We start from the raw sequence: 19,338 nt of genomic DNA on the forward strand, positions 1-19,338 counted from the left end.
GCTGAGGCGATTTGTAGGTGTGATGTATCCTTCAGGTGAACAGGCGACTAATACGAATATCTTATTTATATTTATATTGTTAAGTTTAAGAGTATCTTGTCTTCTTTCAGCTTGTTGTTTTTCCTCCATGAATAAATACTGAATGGTGACATTAAGGAGAAAGTGTGTGTTGATATTCTGACCGCTCCTAACAGCCTCCATGGATGTTGGTGATCAGGGTGGTTTCATTGTGTAGACCCAGTGGTGAACACATATTTGATGATGTTCCCCTGAAGCTGTAGCTGATGTTTATGAAGTGGGACAGTGAAAATAATTCATCTTTTTAAATCAAAGTCTGAGGAGTAAAACATTTAACTCATGACATGATTTAACTATTTCTTTTTAATCGAAATATAATCAAAATCTCAACATGGTCGAGTGTGATATCCTAATCACAGGAGCTGTAGTTACTTTGATGAAGGTAAAATGTGTCACATTGTTGTGCATTGTCACACCTTCATCATTTGTAGATATTTTTCAGTGAAAATGAAAAAACAACCATTCCAACTCCAATCACAATATTTTCCATAATAATCATAATATGATTTTTTTGCATATCGTGCAGCTCTAATTGTTTATATTTCTGTGTGGATGAATTAAGATACAAGTGGAGTGATTCAATACCAGCTACAACCTGTAGGATACAGTCACTAAACTGTACAGGTGTGTAGCTGAGGTGTGTTCCGATCCACGAGCACTGAGCCGTGATGGGTGAGGTGTTGGGTGTTGCAGTTGTTGTGATGTCATCACTACTTGGTCTCTGGTGTTTCTGTATCTTCACGTTCTCAGTGCTGATGGAGTGAAGCTGCATTAAGATGATTCTGTCTCTTTGTTCAGTCTGTTCTAACTCTGGTTCGTGTGTTTATCTTAACAGAAAAACCATCTTCCATCTTTGTCTTTAATTATTCAGACACCTCTCACTCTGTTTCCTCTCTGTCCTCCATCACTGTCTATGTTCTTTCTTTCTTTCTTTTTTTCTTTCTTTCTCTGATCTGCTGCTCTTCCTGTTTCATCTCTTCACGCCGTCGTCTCATATTGGGGTCACACACGTCGGATTGGTTGTTTCCATAGCAACAGCACCGTTAATGGGCTCCGTTAAGGCTCGTTAAGTCTCTCCGTTTGATTCGTTTTCCTCTTGGGAGCTGCACATTTTTTACCCAGCATGCTTTGCAGCGACTGAAGCAGCAGTGGTGTGTGTGTGTGTATCAGATGACAGAGGAGGCAGAAAGAGCCATCACTTGATGTAAATTTGTCACCATGGCAATGGAGGGTGGGGTGGGCCTGTCACCATGGTAATGCAGAACATCAATATATCTCGAGGTCTTTGATGGGAAACACCAACATTAGAGACACACACACACACACACACACACACACACACACACACACACACACCAGCTGAGGTCTGCAGTATCAGGGGACCTACACATTAGGACATCTATACTTGTGAGGACCCTCACTGATCTGCTCTAATCTAAACCTCAGTCCAAACCTGAACCTTAAACCTTGAGTCTCACACCCAGCAGCTGATGTGTTTCACTCTCGAGTTCCGCCGCCATGGCTGCAGCGTCACAGCTGAACACGTTCCCTCTGTTTGTGTTGATCTGAGTGAAGGTCGTCTGTGTGAGTCTGGAAGTTACTGAGTGTTTAAACACTCGTTAACGCTGACTCACACTTTGTAAACGCAGCCTCAGTCCGACCTCCACGCCGCTGCAGCAGGACTCACTGTCAGATCCTGGTCTCAGTCGTCAGAGTCCCATGACACTGTGAAGGTGGAGGTGTGACGAGGAGGGGACCAAACCTGCAGCTCATTATCAGCCCCGTTTGACACAGATTTCATCTAACATCTGGACCACATCATTATGTCATTAAACATGTAACATGTAACATTTCATCAGTGTTTATACAGGTCAGCTGTCTCCACAGCAACAGAGGTTTCTTTTCCACAGGTCTCAGGTCTGTGTGTCCAAACAGACTGTAATAGGTCTGATCACATGGTTTTTCTTCATCATCATCATCATCATCTCTTGGAGTGGTGGATCTTGCTGCTGCCAGTCGTACTGTTTCCTGTCTGTGTTCAGGTCTGTCGAGGTTCAGCAGATTCTGGATCAGGTCGAATGATCATCAGGTTCCTTCTAAGATAGATTCTTTATTTTTTTTTATCTCATTCAGGACTGCTCCACCTTGATGTGTGTGCGTGTGTGTGTGTGTGTGTGTGTATGTGTGTGCGTGTGTGTGTGTGTGCGTGTGTGTGTGTTCATCACATCACAGCATTGATTATGACCAGGTCAGATCAGGTTTGAGGCTGAATTGATTGTTTCGTCTGTTTCATAACGAGACTTTGATTTTCTCAGAAATGATGACGATAGTGTGTCTGTGTGTGTGTGTGTGTGTGTGTGTGTGTGTGTGCGTGCATGCGTGTGTGTGTGTGACTGTGGTTTCGGGCGGTGCAGCTTCACAGGGATACTGAGATCAACAGGCTGCACTGGGGTCTAGATTTCGTGGTGCATTTACACTAATTGTAAGAAAATCTATTTGTTTTACCTTCAGCTCTGCTGCACAGATTCAGTCGTTCTATTTTTGTCTGAACCGAACATTAACCCATTAAAGTCAGTGATTCAAATTAGCCAAGTTAAGTCCTGCCCACCAACATACATCCAAAACACAGGATTGGACGCTGCTGTTATTCCCAGGTTCATTGACAGTAAAGAACAGCTGATATTTTCAGTTATGATCAGAAACTTAATTTCATGACCTGCAACCTGAGAACACGTCCAATAAAATCCACATCAGACCACATTCTGGATCCTGTTCCTCTTCTCAGACCTGCAGCCTCCTCCTCCTCCTCCTACCCACAATCCCCTGGGGGTCAGCTCCTCATAATGAATGCAGCAGTGACATTTGCTGCACTGACTCCAGATCTGCAGAGCTGAATTGAGCTCTGACAACAGCGACAAGAGAACCAGTCTCAGAGCAGGGTCAAACAAAAACAAAAAAACAAACAAACACACACACATACACACACACACATACACACACACGCATGCATGGCAGAGTGTGTTTCACATGTTGGTCTCTGACTGTCTGTCTGCACTGTGAAGGTCACAGTCTGATTCAGTCACGAGCAGAATTAAAGAGCAGACTGAGCATGTGCAGCTCTGACCCCAAACTGATGACCTCACTGAGTTGCACTTATTTATTTAACAGAGACAGACGACAGTGTTCAAACTGTTGGAGAAGGACACACACTGAACTAAAAAGAAATGTTGATGTATGTGATTATGATCTGCAGCCATACGTCTGCAAACTGCTATTGAAAGAAACTGCGATGACCTCACCACCATCTCCTCCGAACCTTTGACTGGTCATGGAAACATTCATCAGACAACAACTGAAACATGTCGTGATATTGTTTGTGTTTCCTGATCATGTTGACAGGAACAGCTACAGCGTTACATTTTTAGGGCACAGTTGTATCAAGTGTTAATTAAAACAAGTAACAAGCAGAAGAATTCAATATACAGAGTGAAAACAGTTTAACCTCTTCAGTTTGTTGTTCTACCGGCTTCTCCTCCATCACAAAGCTTCTGCACAGGCCAGAGGGACATTTACAACCAGAGTGGAAAAGCTGATGTTCTCTCAGACAGATCCAGGATCAGATGCTGGAGACTGGAAACAGCCAGAGGTCAAACTTAGATAACGTGTTATCTAACAGACTGTCACTGAACGCCCCGTCGCTCCAGAGCGAGAGAGGGACATGCAGCCAAACTGAACCTGATCTGACAGATGACGAGACCCCCTGTGTGTGAGCCATCTGCTGCCCAGGAGGAAGAGGAGGAGCAGGAGGAGGAGGAGGAGCAGGAGGAGGAGGAGGAGCAGGAGGACGAGCAGGAGGAGGAGGAGGAGGAGCGAGGGCAGTGAGCGCACCAAACAGACAGAAAGAATAGACAAATATGAAATTGTTAGATAAGTCAGAAATATCCTGAGTGAATAACAGTCTCTGTGCAGGGCGGTGGATTGTGTCTTGGTATGACATCATAGTTGTTGCACTAATGTGCTGGTGAACTGCGCCCCTCCTCACCCTCTCTGTATTTCTCTGCTGAGATGTCCCGTGGCATAAAAGGTATAAAAGGTATTTTCCTTCAGTATCTGCACCTGCTCACTGCAGGAGGAGGTCGTGTTTATTTGTACAGGAACAAATATGAAGACACGCCTCAAACTGACCATAAAACAGATCATTCAGCCAGCGTGACTGGTCCCTCTTGAAAAACGGTTTCATCTTGAGTTTAAATGATCCTAGTTCTGATCCGGTTCTGTGGGTGAAGAGGTGCACATGTTGATCCTGGACTGACAAAGACATTTGTCCAAATGAGGGTTTACTAAAGGGCTCCTTACTGTTCCCAGTGGACACATCTCATATGAAGTGATTAAAACTTTACATGTTTAATGTCTTCAGATCAAGGCAGTGGCACTGATCTGTTCAAACACCTGATCAGACGTGTTCACTTTGTTTGTATTTATTCCTCCTACCCTCCATAGGTTTTTCTTGAAAACTCAAATATAACGAGCAGGTAATTAAAAACAGCAGCTTACACGTTCTCCAGTTCCCTGATAATTAGCACCAAACTTCGCAGTTTACAGCTAAATATCTGCGTTTGCTCAGGAGGTTATGAGGAAAGTCTCCAGGACATGAGCTGGAGTGTTTACACTGAAGAACAGGACTCATCTTCAGACACTGAAGGTTTTCACTGTCAAAGCATCAAACTGTCTGAATGTAGGTCAGATTTATAACCCCCCCCCCCCCTGTGTGTTCCTGCAGGGGGCGCTGCAGAGTGTGAAGATGGCTAACGCCGTGGCTTCTTACGACCAGCTGGCCCACCAGGTGGAGGCACTCCGTAAGGAGAACTCCCACCTGAGGAGGGAGCTGGAGGACAACTCCAACCACCTGTCCAAACTGGAGACAGAGACCTCCGGCATGAAGGTGAGTGTGGACACCGCAGCACCAGCAGCACAGGGTCAATGGTTTTAATGGTTTTAATGGTTTACACCAAGTTTATCTTTCATTCCTGCTGAGTATTTCTGGTATTCACTTCCTTTTTCTGGACCTTTCAACCAAATCCCATGGTCAGATGTCTGAGGGTGACAGAAGGTAAAGCTTGAGTTTATTGGATCACAGACAGTTTAGATTTTAGCAGCAGAGAGGAAATTAAAAAAGTTAATAAAAACCAATAAGAAACCCTCAAGTTCTGGAGCTTTTTGTTATATTACATGATCATCAGCAGCAGATGTTTTCCTACCTGTCACAGAATTGTAGATGTTCAAATGGCCTTTTTTTCCCCGGCACCTTAACACATCAGTGTGGAGGATTCAATGACATCTAGTTGTGAGATGCAGATTGCAACCAACTGAATACCCCTCCCCTCCCCCTTCTCTCCTCCCTCCCTTCATTGTAGCAGAACCTACGTGGCCTTCAGGTACCATAAAAACGTGAAAGCCCCTCTCTAGAGCCAGTGTTTGGTTTGTCCACTCTGGGCTACTGTAGAAACATGGCAGCTGATTTAGAAAATGACATAAGGTCACTGTTAAATCTTTGTCAAGAATAAGATCCTCACATAAAAAGAAAATTTACTGTTTAGTCACATTCCCAGTAAAAATGTAAAAAAGTGAAACCCGATGAGTGATTTAAAACAGAGGAGGTTTGTTGACGTGAAAGAAGGTGAAAATGGACAAATGGACGGAAATATGTGACTATAAATACACTTTCACTTATATTATTCTCCAACTCAGCTGTTTAAAATGGGTTTAACAGTTCAAAATGTTATTATCACTGATGTGGAAATGCAGCATCACTGACTTGTGATCTGGAATCTCAAAACTAGAATTTAGATGGCATAAAAAAATTAAACAGTGAGTTTACAGGTAAAATGTTTCTAAAATAAAGTGGGATATTTCACTCTTTCTGTTATCTTCAAAACTGATCCATTTTATAAAATATCAAAGTCTTAATGTAAGTTATTGTAGCAAAATAATCAATAAATAAAGAGACAGAGAGAAATGTAAAATCAGGCTAAGACCCAGAGCCTGCTGAACATAAGTCCTATCAGCCGTACACACATAAACACACATGTGACTACACACTGACACACACTCACGTGTCCAGATGCTGAGAGCAGCTGGATTATCAGACTGAGCTCAGCTGGTTTCATCAGAATCAGGACGTCGGACTCTGACACACAAACACAGCGGTTCACACTGACATGATTCACCTGCATTCACATGCGGCAGGTGAGTCTACAGGAGGTCGGTGGTACAGGATCAGACAGGACTTGACAGGACCTGAATAACAGAGGGTCCAGTTTTTAGTCTTCATCCATCTGCAGGAGGACGAGGATCGACTGGATGTGAGGGAACAATTCTCTCTGGATTTTGTCTCTGATGATGTTTCATTGATTTGACTTGATCATTGGATTTATTGGATCATTATCTCAGAGTGATGCAAGGATATATTTTTCTCTGTGCCGTAACATCTTAAATGTCAGACCACACATCCGTCTGTTCTGTGTGACACTGGATCTGGATCAATGTGAGTCTAAAAGATGATGACTTCATATTATTTATATTTAAGTAAGGTCAGTGGGAAAGATTTTGATACTTTGGTGAATTAATATCCAGGTTATTGATAATTTGGTACATTAATATCATCATGTGTTTTCAAGTTGAGCTTGTGTTAATGTCTAATCACGTCATTCAGCTCACGTTTCTGAAAGCTACAAAATGATTAGTAAACTAACAATAAAAGTAAATAATTGATTATTGAGTTACAACTGACGTGCGTTTACAGGTGTGTGGGTGTGTGTAGAGGTGTGTGTAGGTGTGTGTAGAGGTGTGTGTAGGTGTGTAGATGTTGTAGCCTGATGTTGATTGAATGTAATTTAATCAGAGTAAACACGGTGCTGTTTGACTGCAGGGATTTAATGAAGGAGAAACTTTTCATTGACCATAAATCAGCTGTTGACAGATACTGAAACAATCAGTTACATCAATTCACAGATTAACATTATACGTCCTGTTCACCTGTCCCTGCTTCATCCACATTAAACATTATAGAGCTGAGACTGTTGATAAATTCACTTAACCACCAGTGGACTGACGCTGCACCAAGTATCTGACACTTTCCACCAAAATATCAAGAACTTGTTTTGCACTGCTTCATCTGAATGAACCCCCCCCCCACCTGTTTGCCCCTCCCTCCCCCACCTGTGCACGGGGGCTAAAATTAGACTGATGGTTGAAATGAATTTCAAGGTCAGTGCTGCAGCACTGGTTGTTTGTCTGCTAGAGTCGAATATTTCTTAACTCATTTCTGAACAACATGGCTGAAAGTGAGGTGAAGGAGCTGAATCATGTTATAACTCTGTTGTTCCTCCTCTGATGCAGGAGGTGTTGAAGCAGCTGCAGAGTAAACTGGAGCAGGAGGCGGGAACACTGGCCTCATCGGGGAGGAGCGACGTGCTGCACCAGCTCAAAGGTCTGACTCTGGTTCTCAGTTTGTCTCAGATGAGACGGTGGATATTAGATTAAGCTGATTCCCCTGAATTGTTGTAATGCTCCTCTAAATTTAGACAGAGATATTACATGAGGTCTGACTGTGCTGTGTTTGCTGTGTTGCTGATGAGCTTCCTCTGGGACCAATCATCACTTACAGAGAAATGAATCGACTCAATCACTAACCTGCTCTGGCTCATTAAGACCAAATCCATTTAAACAAGCAGTTAATGTTAATTTGTTTGTCTGGACTGGAATTCAATTAACGCCAATTGAGACTAACAGCATACACACACACACACATAGAACTGAGTGAACAACAGTGACCACAAGTTAGCTATTTCAATACAACAAAATGCATTTCCTGTGGAAAATGAAGAGAGAGAATGAGAGCTTAATGAGTCTGCTGAAGCAGTGCTGAAGTATCTGAACCAATTGCTAAAGCAATGATAAATTAGCTGAAACAATAGCTGAAGATTAAAAGAATAACTTGTAAGCTGGAGGTTGAATGGTATTAAATGGTTGAAAAAGGCCTGAACTGTTGAAGCAAAGTGTAAAAAACAGTGCAAAATTGTACAAAACATTAAAATGTGTAATTTGAAAGCTGAATGGCCTAAAATGGCTGAAAAATACCTAAAAAAGAAATGTACAAGTAAAACCCTAACCCTAAAACTCAAATCTGAAGGAGATTTCTGAAGTAATGCTAAAATGTTGGAAGAAGCATCTCATATTAACTGAAGTACAGTGCTTTGAAAAGTTTCTGTAGATGCCGAAATGTTACACTGGAGGAGCGGTGAGCTGAAGTCTCTTAGCTGCAAAAGCTGAGAACTGGGACATGTTATTGGTCTGTCTGTCTGTCTGTGTGTCTGTCTGTCTGTGTGTCTGTCTGTCTGTCTGTCTGTCTGTCTGTGTGTCTGTCTGTGTGTCTGTCTGTCTGTCTTTCTGTCTGTCTGTCTGTCTGTCTGTCTGCCTGCCTGTCTGTCTGTCTGTCTGTGTGTCTATCTATCTGTCTGTCTGTCTGTCTGTCTGTCTGTCTGTCTGTCTGTCTGTCTGTCTGCGAGAGAGGGAGAGAGAGAGAGAAAGTCTGGATGTGTTCATTAACCTCACAGAGATCAATCAGGCTGTTAACAATCAATATCCATCAGCTGTGTGCAGCAGGAAGACAGAGCTCATACAAATCTATGGGAGAAATGGGTCAAAAACCCGTCAAACTCCTGCCATTCAATAAAAAACGGTCCATAATATCAGTAAAATTTCCACACCGTCCACGCCACAAGAGTCTCCTGAACAGGTCTGTATGAATTTAGTGTTTGTAGAAATCAAAAATGTGGAAACAGGAGTGAGTTAAAAAAAAACTTTTTTCAGTTTGTTTCTGAAAATCCACATCTGAATTTGTATTGTATTATTATTATTGTATACTCTCATCACTCAGTAAGTCTCTCTGCTTTGGTAGACACATTGTCTGAAAGAACACGATAAGTGTGTGGCCGTGTTAAACATTGTTAAAGATTGATTTTTTAGACCAGTTTAACCTTCTCACACTCAGTGATGTCATTCTGTGCAATACACACCCATTATAAATTCAAACATCATCAGAAAAAATCCTAAAACTTAAACTGTGATAAATCAATAACTGTAGAAGATATCAAAAAGTTGAAAGCAAGTTTAATATCTCAAAGTCTTGTGAACATTTTAAAGTTTAAATGAAATCTCTGGCTGAAGTTGAATACATCTGATAATCTCCAGAAGAAGCTGAATGTTTTCATAGTTGAACGGTGTTTGTAGCACAAAGTATGTCGGACGAGTTAGAGACTGAGAAACATACAGAAGGAGAAAAATAAAAGATAAAGATTTGAAGAACAATAGTGTTCTTCAATAATAGTGTGAATGCTGACTCATTCACAACAATAGTGTGAATGCTGAGTCAGCATTCACACTATTGTGAATATGTGAATTGTGAGTATGAGTAGTAAGGTTAAAGTAAGGCTGTAAATGTGAACTGTGCTGGATCAAGCTCAGTCCAGGAGATTGTTGAGATCAACTCTTAATTGATTAACAGTCAACAGAAAATTCAAATAAATTATTAATTGTCTTAGTAATTTTTTAAGTTTCTCTAATATCAGAATTAGTCTTTTTTCTGTGTTTATGTCAGTAAACTGAATCTCTGAGTTCTCAGCTGCTCTTGCTCCTCTGTAGGAGGGGGGTGGGCGTCTTACGTGTGTGTCCAGGGGCCTGTTGTCCCACAGTCAGTGTGTAGGTGATGCTGTGGTTCAAACAGCAGCTGTTCATTCATTTATTTATTATCAGAATGTTTAAACTTCTTTTATTACACTGAATAATAATGTCAACACCTTTTTACTTATTTTCCAAATGTGCCCCCTTCTTTAAAACTGTGTCTCAGTCAGGCCCCCCCCCATTCAGAAGTTCCAAAACCCCACAGTGTAAACTGAGTAGATTTCAGATTGACAGATGATTACTCATCTTCCTGCTCCTCCTCCCTCAGAGCTCCACATGGACCTCACCAACTACTATGAGCTCAAACACCAGCCTCACAACCTGAGGCTGCTGACGGACAACCTGGGAGGGGCGGGGCTAACAGGTGTCGGCGGGACGGGTGGGGTCGGAGGGGCGGAGATCGACGACCGTCTGGCTCTGCCCCCGTCCTCCTGCTCCTCCTCATCCTCAGCGGTGAGCAGGGCCAGGAGTCCACTGAGAGCCTCATCCCGTCAGAGTGCAGCATCTGGGGGGGAGGCCGCCGCCATCATGCTGCCGCATCACTTCCTGGACGGAGCCCCGCCCAAAACAGCTGTGATTAGTGGAGCAGATGGACGACTGAGCGACCACCACCTGGAGAAGCTGTACAAGGAGAGGTGAGCTCAACGTCTCTCAACTGATCAGACTGCGACACTGATGTTCATGATCTCCAGAGGATAAGTCCTGGTGTCTGACCCCAACAGTCATATCCGTGTGTGTGTGTGTGTGTGTGTGTGTGTGTGTGTGTGTGTGTGTGTGTGTGTGTGTGTGTGTGTGTGTGTGTGTGTGTAGGAACCTCCTGCTGGGGGAGATCGACCAGGAGGAGAGGGAGCGCTGCTGGTACTTCAGTCAGCTGGACGAGCTGTCACAGAGACTGGCTCAGCTGCCTCGAATCGACACGGTGAGGACGCTGGATGTTTCATCAGCTCATTCAAACAACAGATGACCTTTGACCTTTGATCCTGACAGGTTTACTTCAACAGGATCATCTTCACTAATGAACACCACTTTATAATGTTTGAAGCTTAAATACAATCAGTAGAAGTAAAAAGTTAATGTTTATGCAGGACTAGTGATGTCACAGTAAAAGTAATAAAGCATTTCCGTAATTTCATATTTTAATAGGCATTAAAAACAGGAATTGTGAAAAGAATTTTTAAATGAACAAACAAACAAACAATCAAACAAACAAATCCATTAATAAAAACGACAAGTTAACATGCTAATATACTAACTAAGGACATTCCTGCAGAACTCTGTTTAACCTCTGACCTCTGTGTGTGTTCCTGTGGACTCTGACCTGTGTGTGTTCCTGTGGACTCTGACCTGTGTGTGTTCCTGTGGACTCTGACCTCTGTGTGTTCCTGTGGACTCTGACCTCTGTGTGTCTATGTGGACCCTGACCTCTGTGTGTTCCTGTGGACTCTGACCTCTGTGTGTTCCTGTGGACTCTGACCTCTGTGTGTTCCTGTGGACTCTGACCTTTGTGTGTCTCTGTGGATTCTGACCTCTGACCTCTCTAAACTTTGACCTCTGTGTGTTTCTGTGGACTCTGACCTCTGTGTGTCTCTGTGGACTCTGACCTCTGTAGACTTTGACCTCTGTGTGTCTCTGTAGACTCTGACCTCTGTGTCTGTGTATTCCTGTGGATTCTGACCTCTGACCTCTGTGTCTTTGTAGACTCTGACCTCTGTGTCTCTCTGGTCCCAGTTTTCTCTGCAGATGGATCTGATCCGGCAGCAGCTGGAGTTCGAGGCTCAGCGGGTTCGATCGGTGATGAAGGAACGATTCGGCACCAGTGATGAGATGGTTCAGAGGACACAGGTGAGGACGAGGCCGAGGCTTCTGATTGGATGGTCGTTTGCGGTTGTGTTATCGGCCACAGGGGATTATTCTGATTAAAGACAGTTTGTTGTGGGATGAGCTGTAGAATCTCTCTCATCATCAGGTTTCCTATCACATGCCTGTGTGTCTCTGTGCATGTTTATATGTTCTGTATATGTGTGTGGGAACATGTGTGTTCATACAGTATGTTTATTTTATTTGGTCCTTTTCCAGAGTATGAGATATAAAAATGTTTCTGGTTTCATTTACATTATTTTATTACCTTCTGCTTCTAAAGCTCTTTGTAACTTCTGATTGCTCAGGTGCTAAAAATAAATTATTATTATTATTATTATTATTAATAATATTATTATTATGAAAACATTATTATAGATACATTTGTTATGTTACATTGTTGATGAGATGTAAAACAGACAGCTGCCGGTGGAGACAAAGCACATCTGGATGTGTCTGAACTGTGTGTGTGTTGCAGATGCGTGTTGCTCGTCTGGAGCAGCTGGAGAAGGAGCTGCAGGAGTCCCGAGGGAGTCAGGAGAGTCAGCTACAGGTCAGACACACTGTACACAATAATACACACTGTACGCAATAACACACAACAATGTACACAAGCAGCAGATGTATGTATTACACAGATAGAGAAAACACAGTACAGCAGACAGTAGAGCAGACAGCACATCTCAATCAGACTGATTCTAATGATTTTATTAGGTTCATGAATGTTTGACTCCACTGCTCGTCTCAGTCTGTGGGTTTAGATCCTGTCTCACTTTTCCAGTGATCTAAAGGTGGATTCATACCTGTGTGATCACTCAAGATAAATTAAAGCAGCAGTGATATCGACCTCTGAAGCCAAGATCCACTGAAAAAACATGATTATAAATATGAAACAAGGTCTTCAGTTAATTTTAAAGAAATCTAAAATTATCATTTATAACATAATCACCATGAACCAGTGAGAACAGCTTCATAGCTCATTAGCTGTGAGTCACCAGATGACTTGAAGCTGCAATGTCATAGTGACCTGCTCGGGAGAGATCAGGTCAGGTGACCTGCTGCTCATCATCCCTGTGTCTTTGTCCCTCCCCCGTAAACAAGAGAGGAATCATGTAGATTTACAGGTGAGACATCAGCTGGATCAGCTGACAGGCTGCAGGTGTATGTATTTGTACAGATCATGTGATGCAGTTTAAATAAAAGTTTGACAGCAGCTGCACATTTATAAAAAACTTCAGATCCATCAAGTTTCTGCTCAGACACTGAAGCACATGAGTCAAATAGGCTTTAATTCTTTTTAAATTCATGTATAGTTTTCCAGGTTGTGATGAGATGTCTCTTAATTTGTAGAAATAATTTTGCAGCATATAAGATTTAGGGAAAGTAGAAATAATGTAAATATCTCATGTCAACATATTCTCTCTCTGATGCACAGAGTTTTTCAATCTGATAGAAACTGAATTAAAACAGATTCTTCCTCTGTCTGATTGAAAATGAAGAAAACTCCTCATGATCAGAAATGAAAGTTGTTTTATTTTCTTTATTGATCATGAACACAGATCAAAGATTTATAATGAAGTTTGTCAGGCCAATGAAAGACATCGTGTCTCCCTTGAATTAGTAAGGAGCATGTTAGCAGGTAACTGGTTATCTGCTTTACTAACGGGTCCTAAGGGTTGTTACTAAGCGACGTTTACGAACCCACCAATCAGCTTGCTCGATGCTGAAGTCCGTCTCACATGTCTCAGCCTGTGTGAATTCACTGCAGCAGTCGCTCCCAGTCTAACTCCACCTGACACAGCGACACCGAGCCGCCGTAGGTCCACACCCAGAACCCTGGGTACAGAGGCTCAGTGAAGGTGGAGGTGAAGGTGTGGAGGTGGACCATGGCGTCCTGAGAGACACCGTAGAAGGACAGAGATCCGGTGGACCAGTTCAGGTACACCCCAACTCTGTGGGTGAAGGGTTGAGGTGAGGAGGACCTGAACCTCTTGTTGTTGTGACAGGGCGTGTAGCTTCCTTCAGAGCACTCCAGACTCCAGGACCACTTGTTGTGTCCGAGCAGACAGCTCTCCGCATCTCCATCTCTGGAAATGCTATTTGAGGTGACGCCAACATCGGCACCGCCGCTCCACTCCACCTCCCAGTACACTGAGTCTAGCAGCCCCTCCCTGCACAGGACCTGAGGGCAGCGCTCGAACCGGTCCGGGTGGTCCAAGGATCGACAGTCCGACCACATGCGAGTCGCCTTCCTGTTGCAGTCGGTCAGGTGGAGCTCTGAGTTGGCAGTGCTAGGGTCAAAGGTCAAATAACAGGCAACTGAGGGGGAGACACAAAGGAACAAGATCAGTTGATCAACTGTTAGTGGAACATGAATCACAGTGTTGAAGTCACTTCAGATATTTTCTGGTTCCTGCTTTTTCATTTAAAGATTTGTTTTGGAGTTCAAGGCCTCAGGGTGTGCCCCCAGTCCCTGGTCCCCAGTCCCTGGCCCCGAGTCCCTGGTCCCCAGTCCCTGGTCCCCAGTCCCTGGTCCCCAGTTCCTCGCCCACCTCCTGCTGGGGACCTTTGTTTCATGTCTGTTCATGTTTTGCTCCAATCTCTCTACTGTCAACATAAAAACCCCATAAATATAATTTAAAACATGAGCTGCTCTTGAACTGAATGTCTGCAGGTTTTGAGGTTAATTAGACTGAACAAAAAGTTTTACAAACATTTGTCATATTTTTTGAGATTTTACAGACAAAATTGATTCATCAAGAAATGTATTAATTTTAATCACTGATGAATAACTAGAATATTATTATGGTTTATGGGGGTGTTTTATTTACTGCGTAGTTCTGGTATTTTGAGATCTCTCATGAGCTCATCTTATTTGAGGATGTTAACCACAACACAACCTCCACCTCTGTCAGTTCTCTGACCCACAGGAACATAATGTAACGTAACAATGATCCAGTTTCTCTGTTTCTCCTTCTGTTTCTGTTCTCCGAGTTCCTGGAACTAACTTTGGACTCTGCTGAGGAGGAGATGCTAAATACAAATTCAGGCATTTTCAGTGGCTGGTTACAACAACAATAACAAAAACCCCTGCCTGTGTGGAGCAGTGGAAAAATTCTGTATAATATCTACACAGAGCTGGATTAAACTGTTAGCCGATAGCGGAAACGGTTGGATCAAAAATAGTAACGATGTAGTGAAGCTGTGATGTTGAAATATCGGACTAAAACTCAAACTCTATGCAGACGATACTGTAAACTTGATGATGGACTCTCTCAGGAGGATTGAACACTGGAGAAAATCTTAAAATAGAAAACAATAACAATAAATAAATAATAAATAAAAACAATGTGATCTTACAGTTTTTCACCCACCACACATCTCCACCTGTCTGATCCCTGCAACCAGAAAAATCAAACCGTTAAATTACAACAAGGTTTAATAAGTATGTCTGCAGCAGAGCAGAGTGACAATATAGGTCTGAACCCGTCCTCCTGTGGTTTGTCTCACCTCGTGTCATCTTTTTGGTCATCTCCCAGACTAAAGCGACTGATGCTGGAGAGGAGTGACTCCCAGGAAGGTTTATCTTCTTTCTTTTCCCCATTTATCCCCTCGTCTTCCCCTGATCCCACACAGGAATCAGCTGGAGAGAAACTGACTGTGAGATAATGGTATAACATTTTCTTGTGTAGCCACATGTCAAACTGGAGTTGTTTTTTTTAGTTCAGATGATTCAAAAGACAAATGTCAATATTTCCATTTCATTTCAACAATATTGGAATTTAGTATTCAAGGCACCAGGAACAGTTTGACGCCTTTTTTCCATTTAATTTTAGTGAGAGGCTGCTGAACCTGTTGTATTATGATCTGTGCGTGTTTTTCTTGCTAAACCAGACAGAGTGTTTGTAATTAGGCCAATAAAACCACATTATTACAGGTAACTGATTTGAACTTTTGACTCAGTGTGTTTCTGATATAAACCTCTGATCTTACCTGTCTGTGATGTGCACATCATCTTCTCATGTTGTGTCTCAGACAGACTTGTTGTCGTCTCAGATTTCTCCTCAGACACGTCACTGTCCTCCGGTTCCTTCATAGAGTTTATTTTGTCAGCATCCACTGTCTCTGAGAATTTTCCCCTGAATCCTTCGTCCATTTGTTCCTCGCTCTTTTCTGATAGTGTCTTTTTGACATCCTGACTGTCCTCTACTTTCTCAGAGGTCTTTAAAAGTTTCTGGTCTCTTCTAAACAGACTCCTTAAGGGGTCATCCATTCTTTCAGCTTTCTGGACTTTTATTTTGGCGGAGTCTTCCTTCGCAGCAAGGCCCTTTTTGTCTTTCTCATTTGATAGACTGATTCTAAAGACATTAGAGAAGTCCTCTTTGAGGAGGCTCAGAGGGTTGAAGGTCTTCTCTGTTGCCTGGCTGGTTTTAGGGTCTGAGGTCTTCAGGTCTTTGTCCCTGGACGAGCTGATGTTGAAGATGCTGCTCATGTCTTCTTTGAACTGGCTCAGATCGTCCATGAGGAGACTGAATGTACTGTTGTTGGCTCTGTTCTCCACCTGAGTGGACGGGCCGTCCTCATGCTCCATCTTTGTGTCTCTGTCCTTAAACACTTTCAACACGTCTTCTTTGAATTGGCTGAAGTCCTCTTTGAGGAGAGCGAGCGGGCTGATCATCATTCTCTCCCTCTGATGTGTCTGAAGAAGATCTCTCACCTTCACATCTTCATCCTTATGATCCTCTCGATCAAAGTCGTCCTCGTGGACTCGTGACTCAGACTCTGTCTGGACTCTGTCCTGTGAAGGTTCCTCTGTGAGACTCATTCTCAGCTTCTGTTCTCACTTCAGAACAGAGATTTTCACTTCATGTTGACTCTGATCCCTCACACACAGTCAGTCACTGTTTTTAGTTTAACACTGGAGTCTTCAGAGAGAATCTGTGTAGTCAACAAATGAAATAATGTTGTGTAGATCACTACTGATCACAATCATAAAAAAGGACTGAGAAACATTTCCTGAGTCTCTCGTCTGAGACGTCTGAATTAATTTAACCATTAATTATTTCTAAATGGAGTTTGGTCCAGATGTTCTGCAGCTGTCTTCCAGTAGATCAGTGGTCAAACAGTGATTAGAGAGATAAAGAGACTAAGTGTCTGCAGGAGGAGGATTTTACGAAACCTGACAACACAAATTTGTTCTTATTTATGTCTAGTAACTGATCCATAAAGAATTAGTTAATGATTTGTTAACTACTTATAATTACAGCTTATAAATCTTTTATAGATGATGCCTTAACAGAAAATGTGACCTCACAAAACACATTTTTGGCCATAACTGAAGAATTCATACATTAATTATGATAATACACTTAATACCATTTATTTAATTCCTTCAAAGTCTTCACTACATGTGTTATGAGTCTGGACTGACCAGGATGTGAACTGGTTCAGGTCTGATACTTGAGTATGAAGGTCAGTTTTATTAATATAGCACTAAATCACAACAGAAGTCAGTATATGAGGCTCTTTGAGAATGTTTGTCTGTGAACCTCTACGTTCATGTTCAGACTTGTTTAAAGTTAATACTGTTTCAGTTTATTCTGTTTGTAGCCATTCACACACACAACAATCAGAGCTCAGTCAGATACTCACAGCTGTTTCAGTCGCTATGTTTGTGTCTCATTCTTCATTTAAAAGTAATCAAAAGAGTCCAGGTCCGAGTCCTGCATCAGACGGATCAGATCAGAGCCGCTGGAATCTCTCTCTCTCTCTCTCTCTCTCTCTCTCTCTCTCTCTGTGGACTCCACATTCTTTCATTCAGCTGAACCCGTTTCTGGTTGAACCAGTTTGTCTCCATGTTTGAGTCGGAGCTGCTGATTGGCTGATGTGTCTGGGTTGTTCCTTACCAGGTGTTTAGTCTGCTCCACACGTTTCTCAAGGGTTAGTTAAAAGTTCAGGTTTAAAGTTACACATTACTATCATTTCCAACAGAAACTGGTTTATCATAACAACATGATGAATACCCTGGAAAACACCCCCACACCCCCCACACCCTCCACACCCATCACCAACAGAAACCGCATCAGACGAGGACCAGAGGACAGTACTGGTCCCGGTCCAGTACCACAGTCAGACTCACAGCTCTGTCCTTTTTATCAGGATTAGAAACCAGGAACTGAGGATGAAGCTTTAGTAGAAAAAGTTTCTGTTTTCTGAATATATTTCTAAAGCCAAATAGAAATTGACAGGAAAATAATTTACAATAGATAAAAGCCTCTTTTACTTTATGTGGATTATAAACTAGCCTAAATATTAATTATTCATGCTCTCAGCCAGCATATGATTACGTTTATGTGCACTGACTGACCTTTACTCCAGACCAGAACTAAAAGACAAGAATAGAATACATTTTTTTCTTTTATTTAGAACAAAAAAACAAAAAAGTCCAGTATCAGGTGTGGCTCAGTCCTTAATCTCGGTCCTGTGTGGAGTAAAGTAAAGTATATCCTGGACTAAACTCTGGATCCAGTCAGTCCCTGTTCAGTCTGAGCTCGACAAACCAGATTCAGTATTTGTGTGAAACTCATTAAATATTCATGAGGCATTTCCCACCCAACCCCACCCCCCAGATACAACTGCAATTTGTTCATGAGTCAGCTGATTAGTGGAGATGTGACTTCATTAATAATCAGTCACTTTCAATAAATCATTGTTGACATCTGAGCTCATTAATTATTCACCAGGTTAAACTCAGTGTGACCTTTGACCTATAAAACCAAAATGAATCATGAAAATTTTCATCATAATTTCACTGATGAAAACACTGAATTTAACACGAACAAAAATCACAATATCACATTTTATTTATATAAAAGTATGATTCAAATAGTTTTATAACCATAAAGGTTAAACAATATAAAAAACACAAACATGAAAATTACGCAAAAAATTAAAAAAAAGACAGAATTTTATATTTCAATTCAATTTAATATTTTATTTTTAAATTATAGGATAGTTACATATTATAATAGTATACCATTACTATGTGTAACATTGAATTTCAGTGAAAATCATCAGTGGACATATTATATTGCCAGAATAATGATCAGTTACTGTATCGACTGCATGAACATGGTCTTTTATAATCATGAATTTATCTTTATTTGTTTCTGTCCCTGCTTCTCTTTTCACAACATTTACCTAAAAAATATGACATTTGTAAACTCCCAAGTGCATAATGTAAAAATAAATAAATAATAATAATGATAATAATAATAATAATAATAATAATCCCAAAAGTCTCTTAAACTGTCATTTTAAAGAGATTTCATCTGTTTCATCTTCTTTTCGTCAAACAACATCTGTGTTCTTTACATGAACGTTCTGTTCCACAAGAACCTGACGAACCTGAAACTCTCTCTCTCCTCTGTCTTTATCACTATCTCTATCTCTGTTTATGTCCCTGTCCCTGTCCCAGCCTCGGCTCGTTACTATGCAGAGAAACCAGGTCTTTTTAGCCGTCTCTGTGTTGTGCTCTGATTGGCTGTTGCCGGGCTGCAGGGCTGGCACGCAGATGAAGAGAGCGAGTGAGTTTGTCCTTTCTCTGCTCTGCTTCCCTCTGAGAATAACAAGCAGACAGCAGAGTCATGAAAACACTCAGGC

At 41.9% G+C, this 19,338-nt stretch overlaps 2 protein-coding genes across 3 annotated transcripts in view; one reads left to right on the forward strand and one right to left on the reverse strand.

Moving 5' to 3' along the window:
* Positions 1–4,867: 4,867 nt before the first annotated feature.
* apc2 (APC regulator of WNT signaling pathway 2) overlaps positions 4,868–19,338 on the forward strand; it is a 30,278-nt gene continuing 15,807 nt past the window's right edge. The window contains exons 1-6 of the mRNA XM_023428771.2: positions 4,868–5,020; positions 7,477–7,567; positions 10,088–10,454; positions 10,630–10,738; positions 11,548–11,661; positions 12,155–12,229. Coding sequence (XP_023284539.2) covers positions 4,880–5,020; positions 7,477–7,567; positions 10,088–10,454; positions 10,630–10,738; positions 11,548–11,661; positions 12,155–12,229 — 897 coding nt within the window. The 5' untranslated portion in view covers positions 4,868–4,879. The remainder of the gene's footprint in view (positions 5,021–7,476; positions 7,568–10,087; positions 10,455–10,629; positions 10,739–11,547; positions 11,662–12,154; positions 12,230–19,338) is intronic.
* Positions 13,197–17,443, reverse strand: LOC111671635 (uncharacterized). Of its 2 annotated transcripts, none has more exons than XM_023428770.2 (5): positions 17,329–17,443; positions 15,670–16,614; positions 15,187–15,319; positions 15,037–15,074; positions 13,197–13,995 (listed from the first exon to the last, which is right to left on the reverse strand). In XM_023428770.2, the coding sequence occupies exons 2-5, from the start codon at positions 16,499–16,501 to the stop codon at positions 13,436–13,438; spliced, it is 1,563 nt and encodes a 520-aa protein (XP_023284538.1). In that variant the 5' UTR covers positions 16,502–16,614; positions 17,329–17,443; the 3' UTR covers positions 13,197–13,435. The 2 variants fall into 2 exon arrangements, with proteins under 2 accessions (XP_023284538.1, XP_023284536.1); XM_023428768.2 differs by having other exon boundaries at positions 15,187–15,334.

This window comes from Seriola lalandi, unplaced genomic scaffold (genome assembly GCF_002814215.2).
Source record: "Seriola lalandi dorsalis isolate HSWRI2012SDOR001 ecotype SW California unplaced genomic scaffold, Sedor1 jcf7180002054885, whole genome shotgun sequence".
NCBI classification, from domain to species: Eukaryota; Metazoa; Chordata; class Actinopteri; order Carangiformes; family Carangidae; genus Seriola; species Seriola lalandi.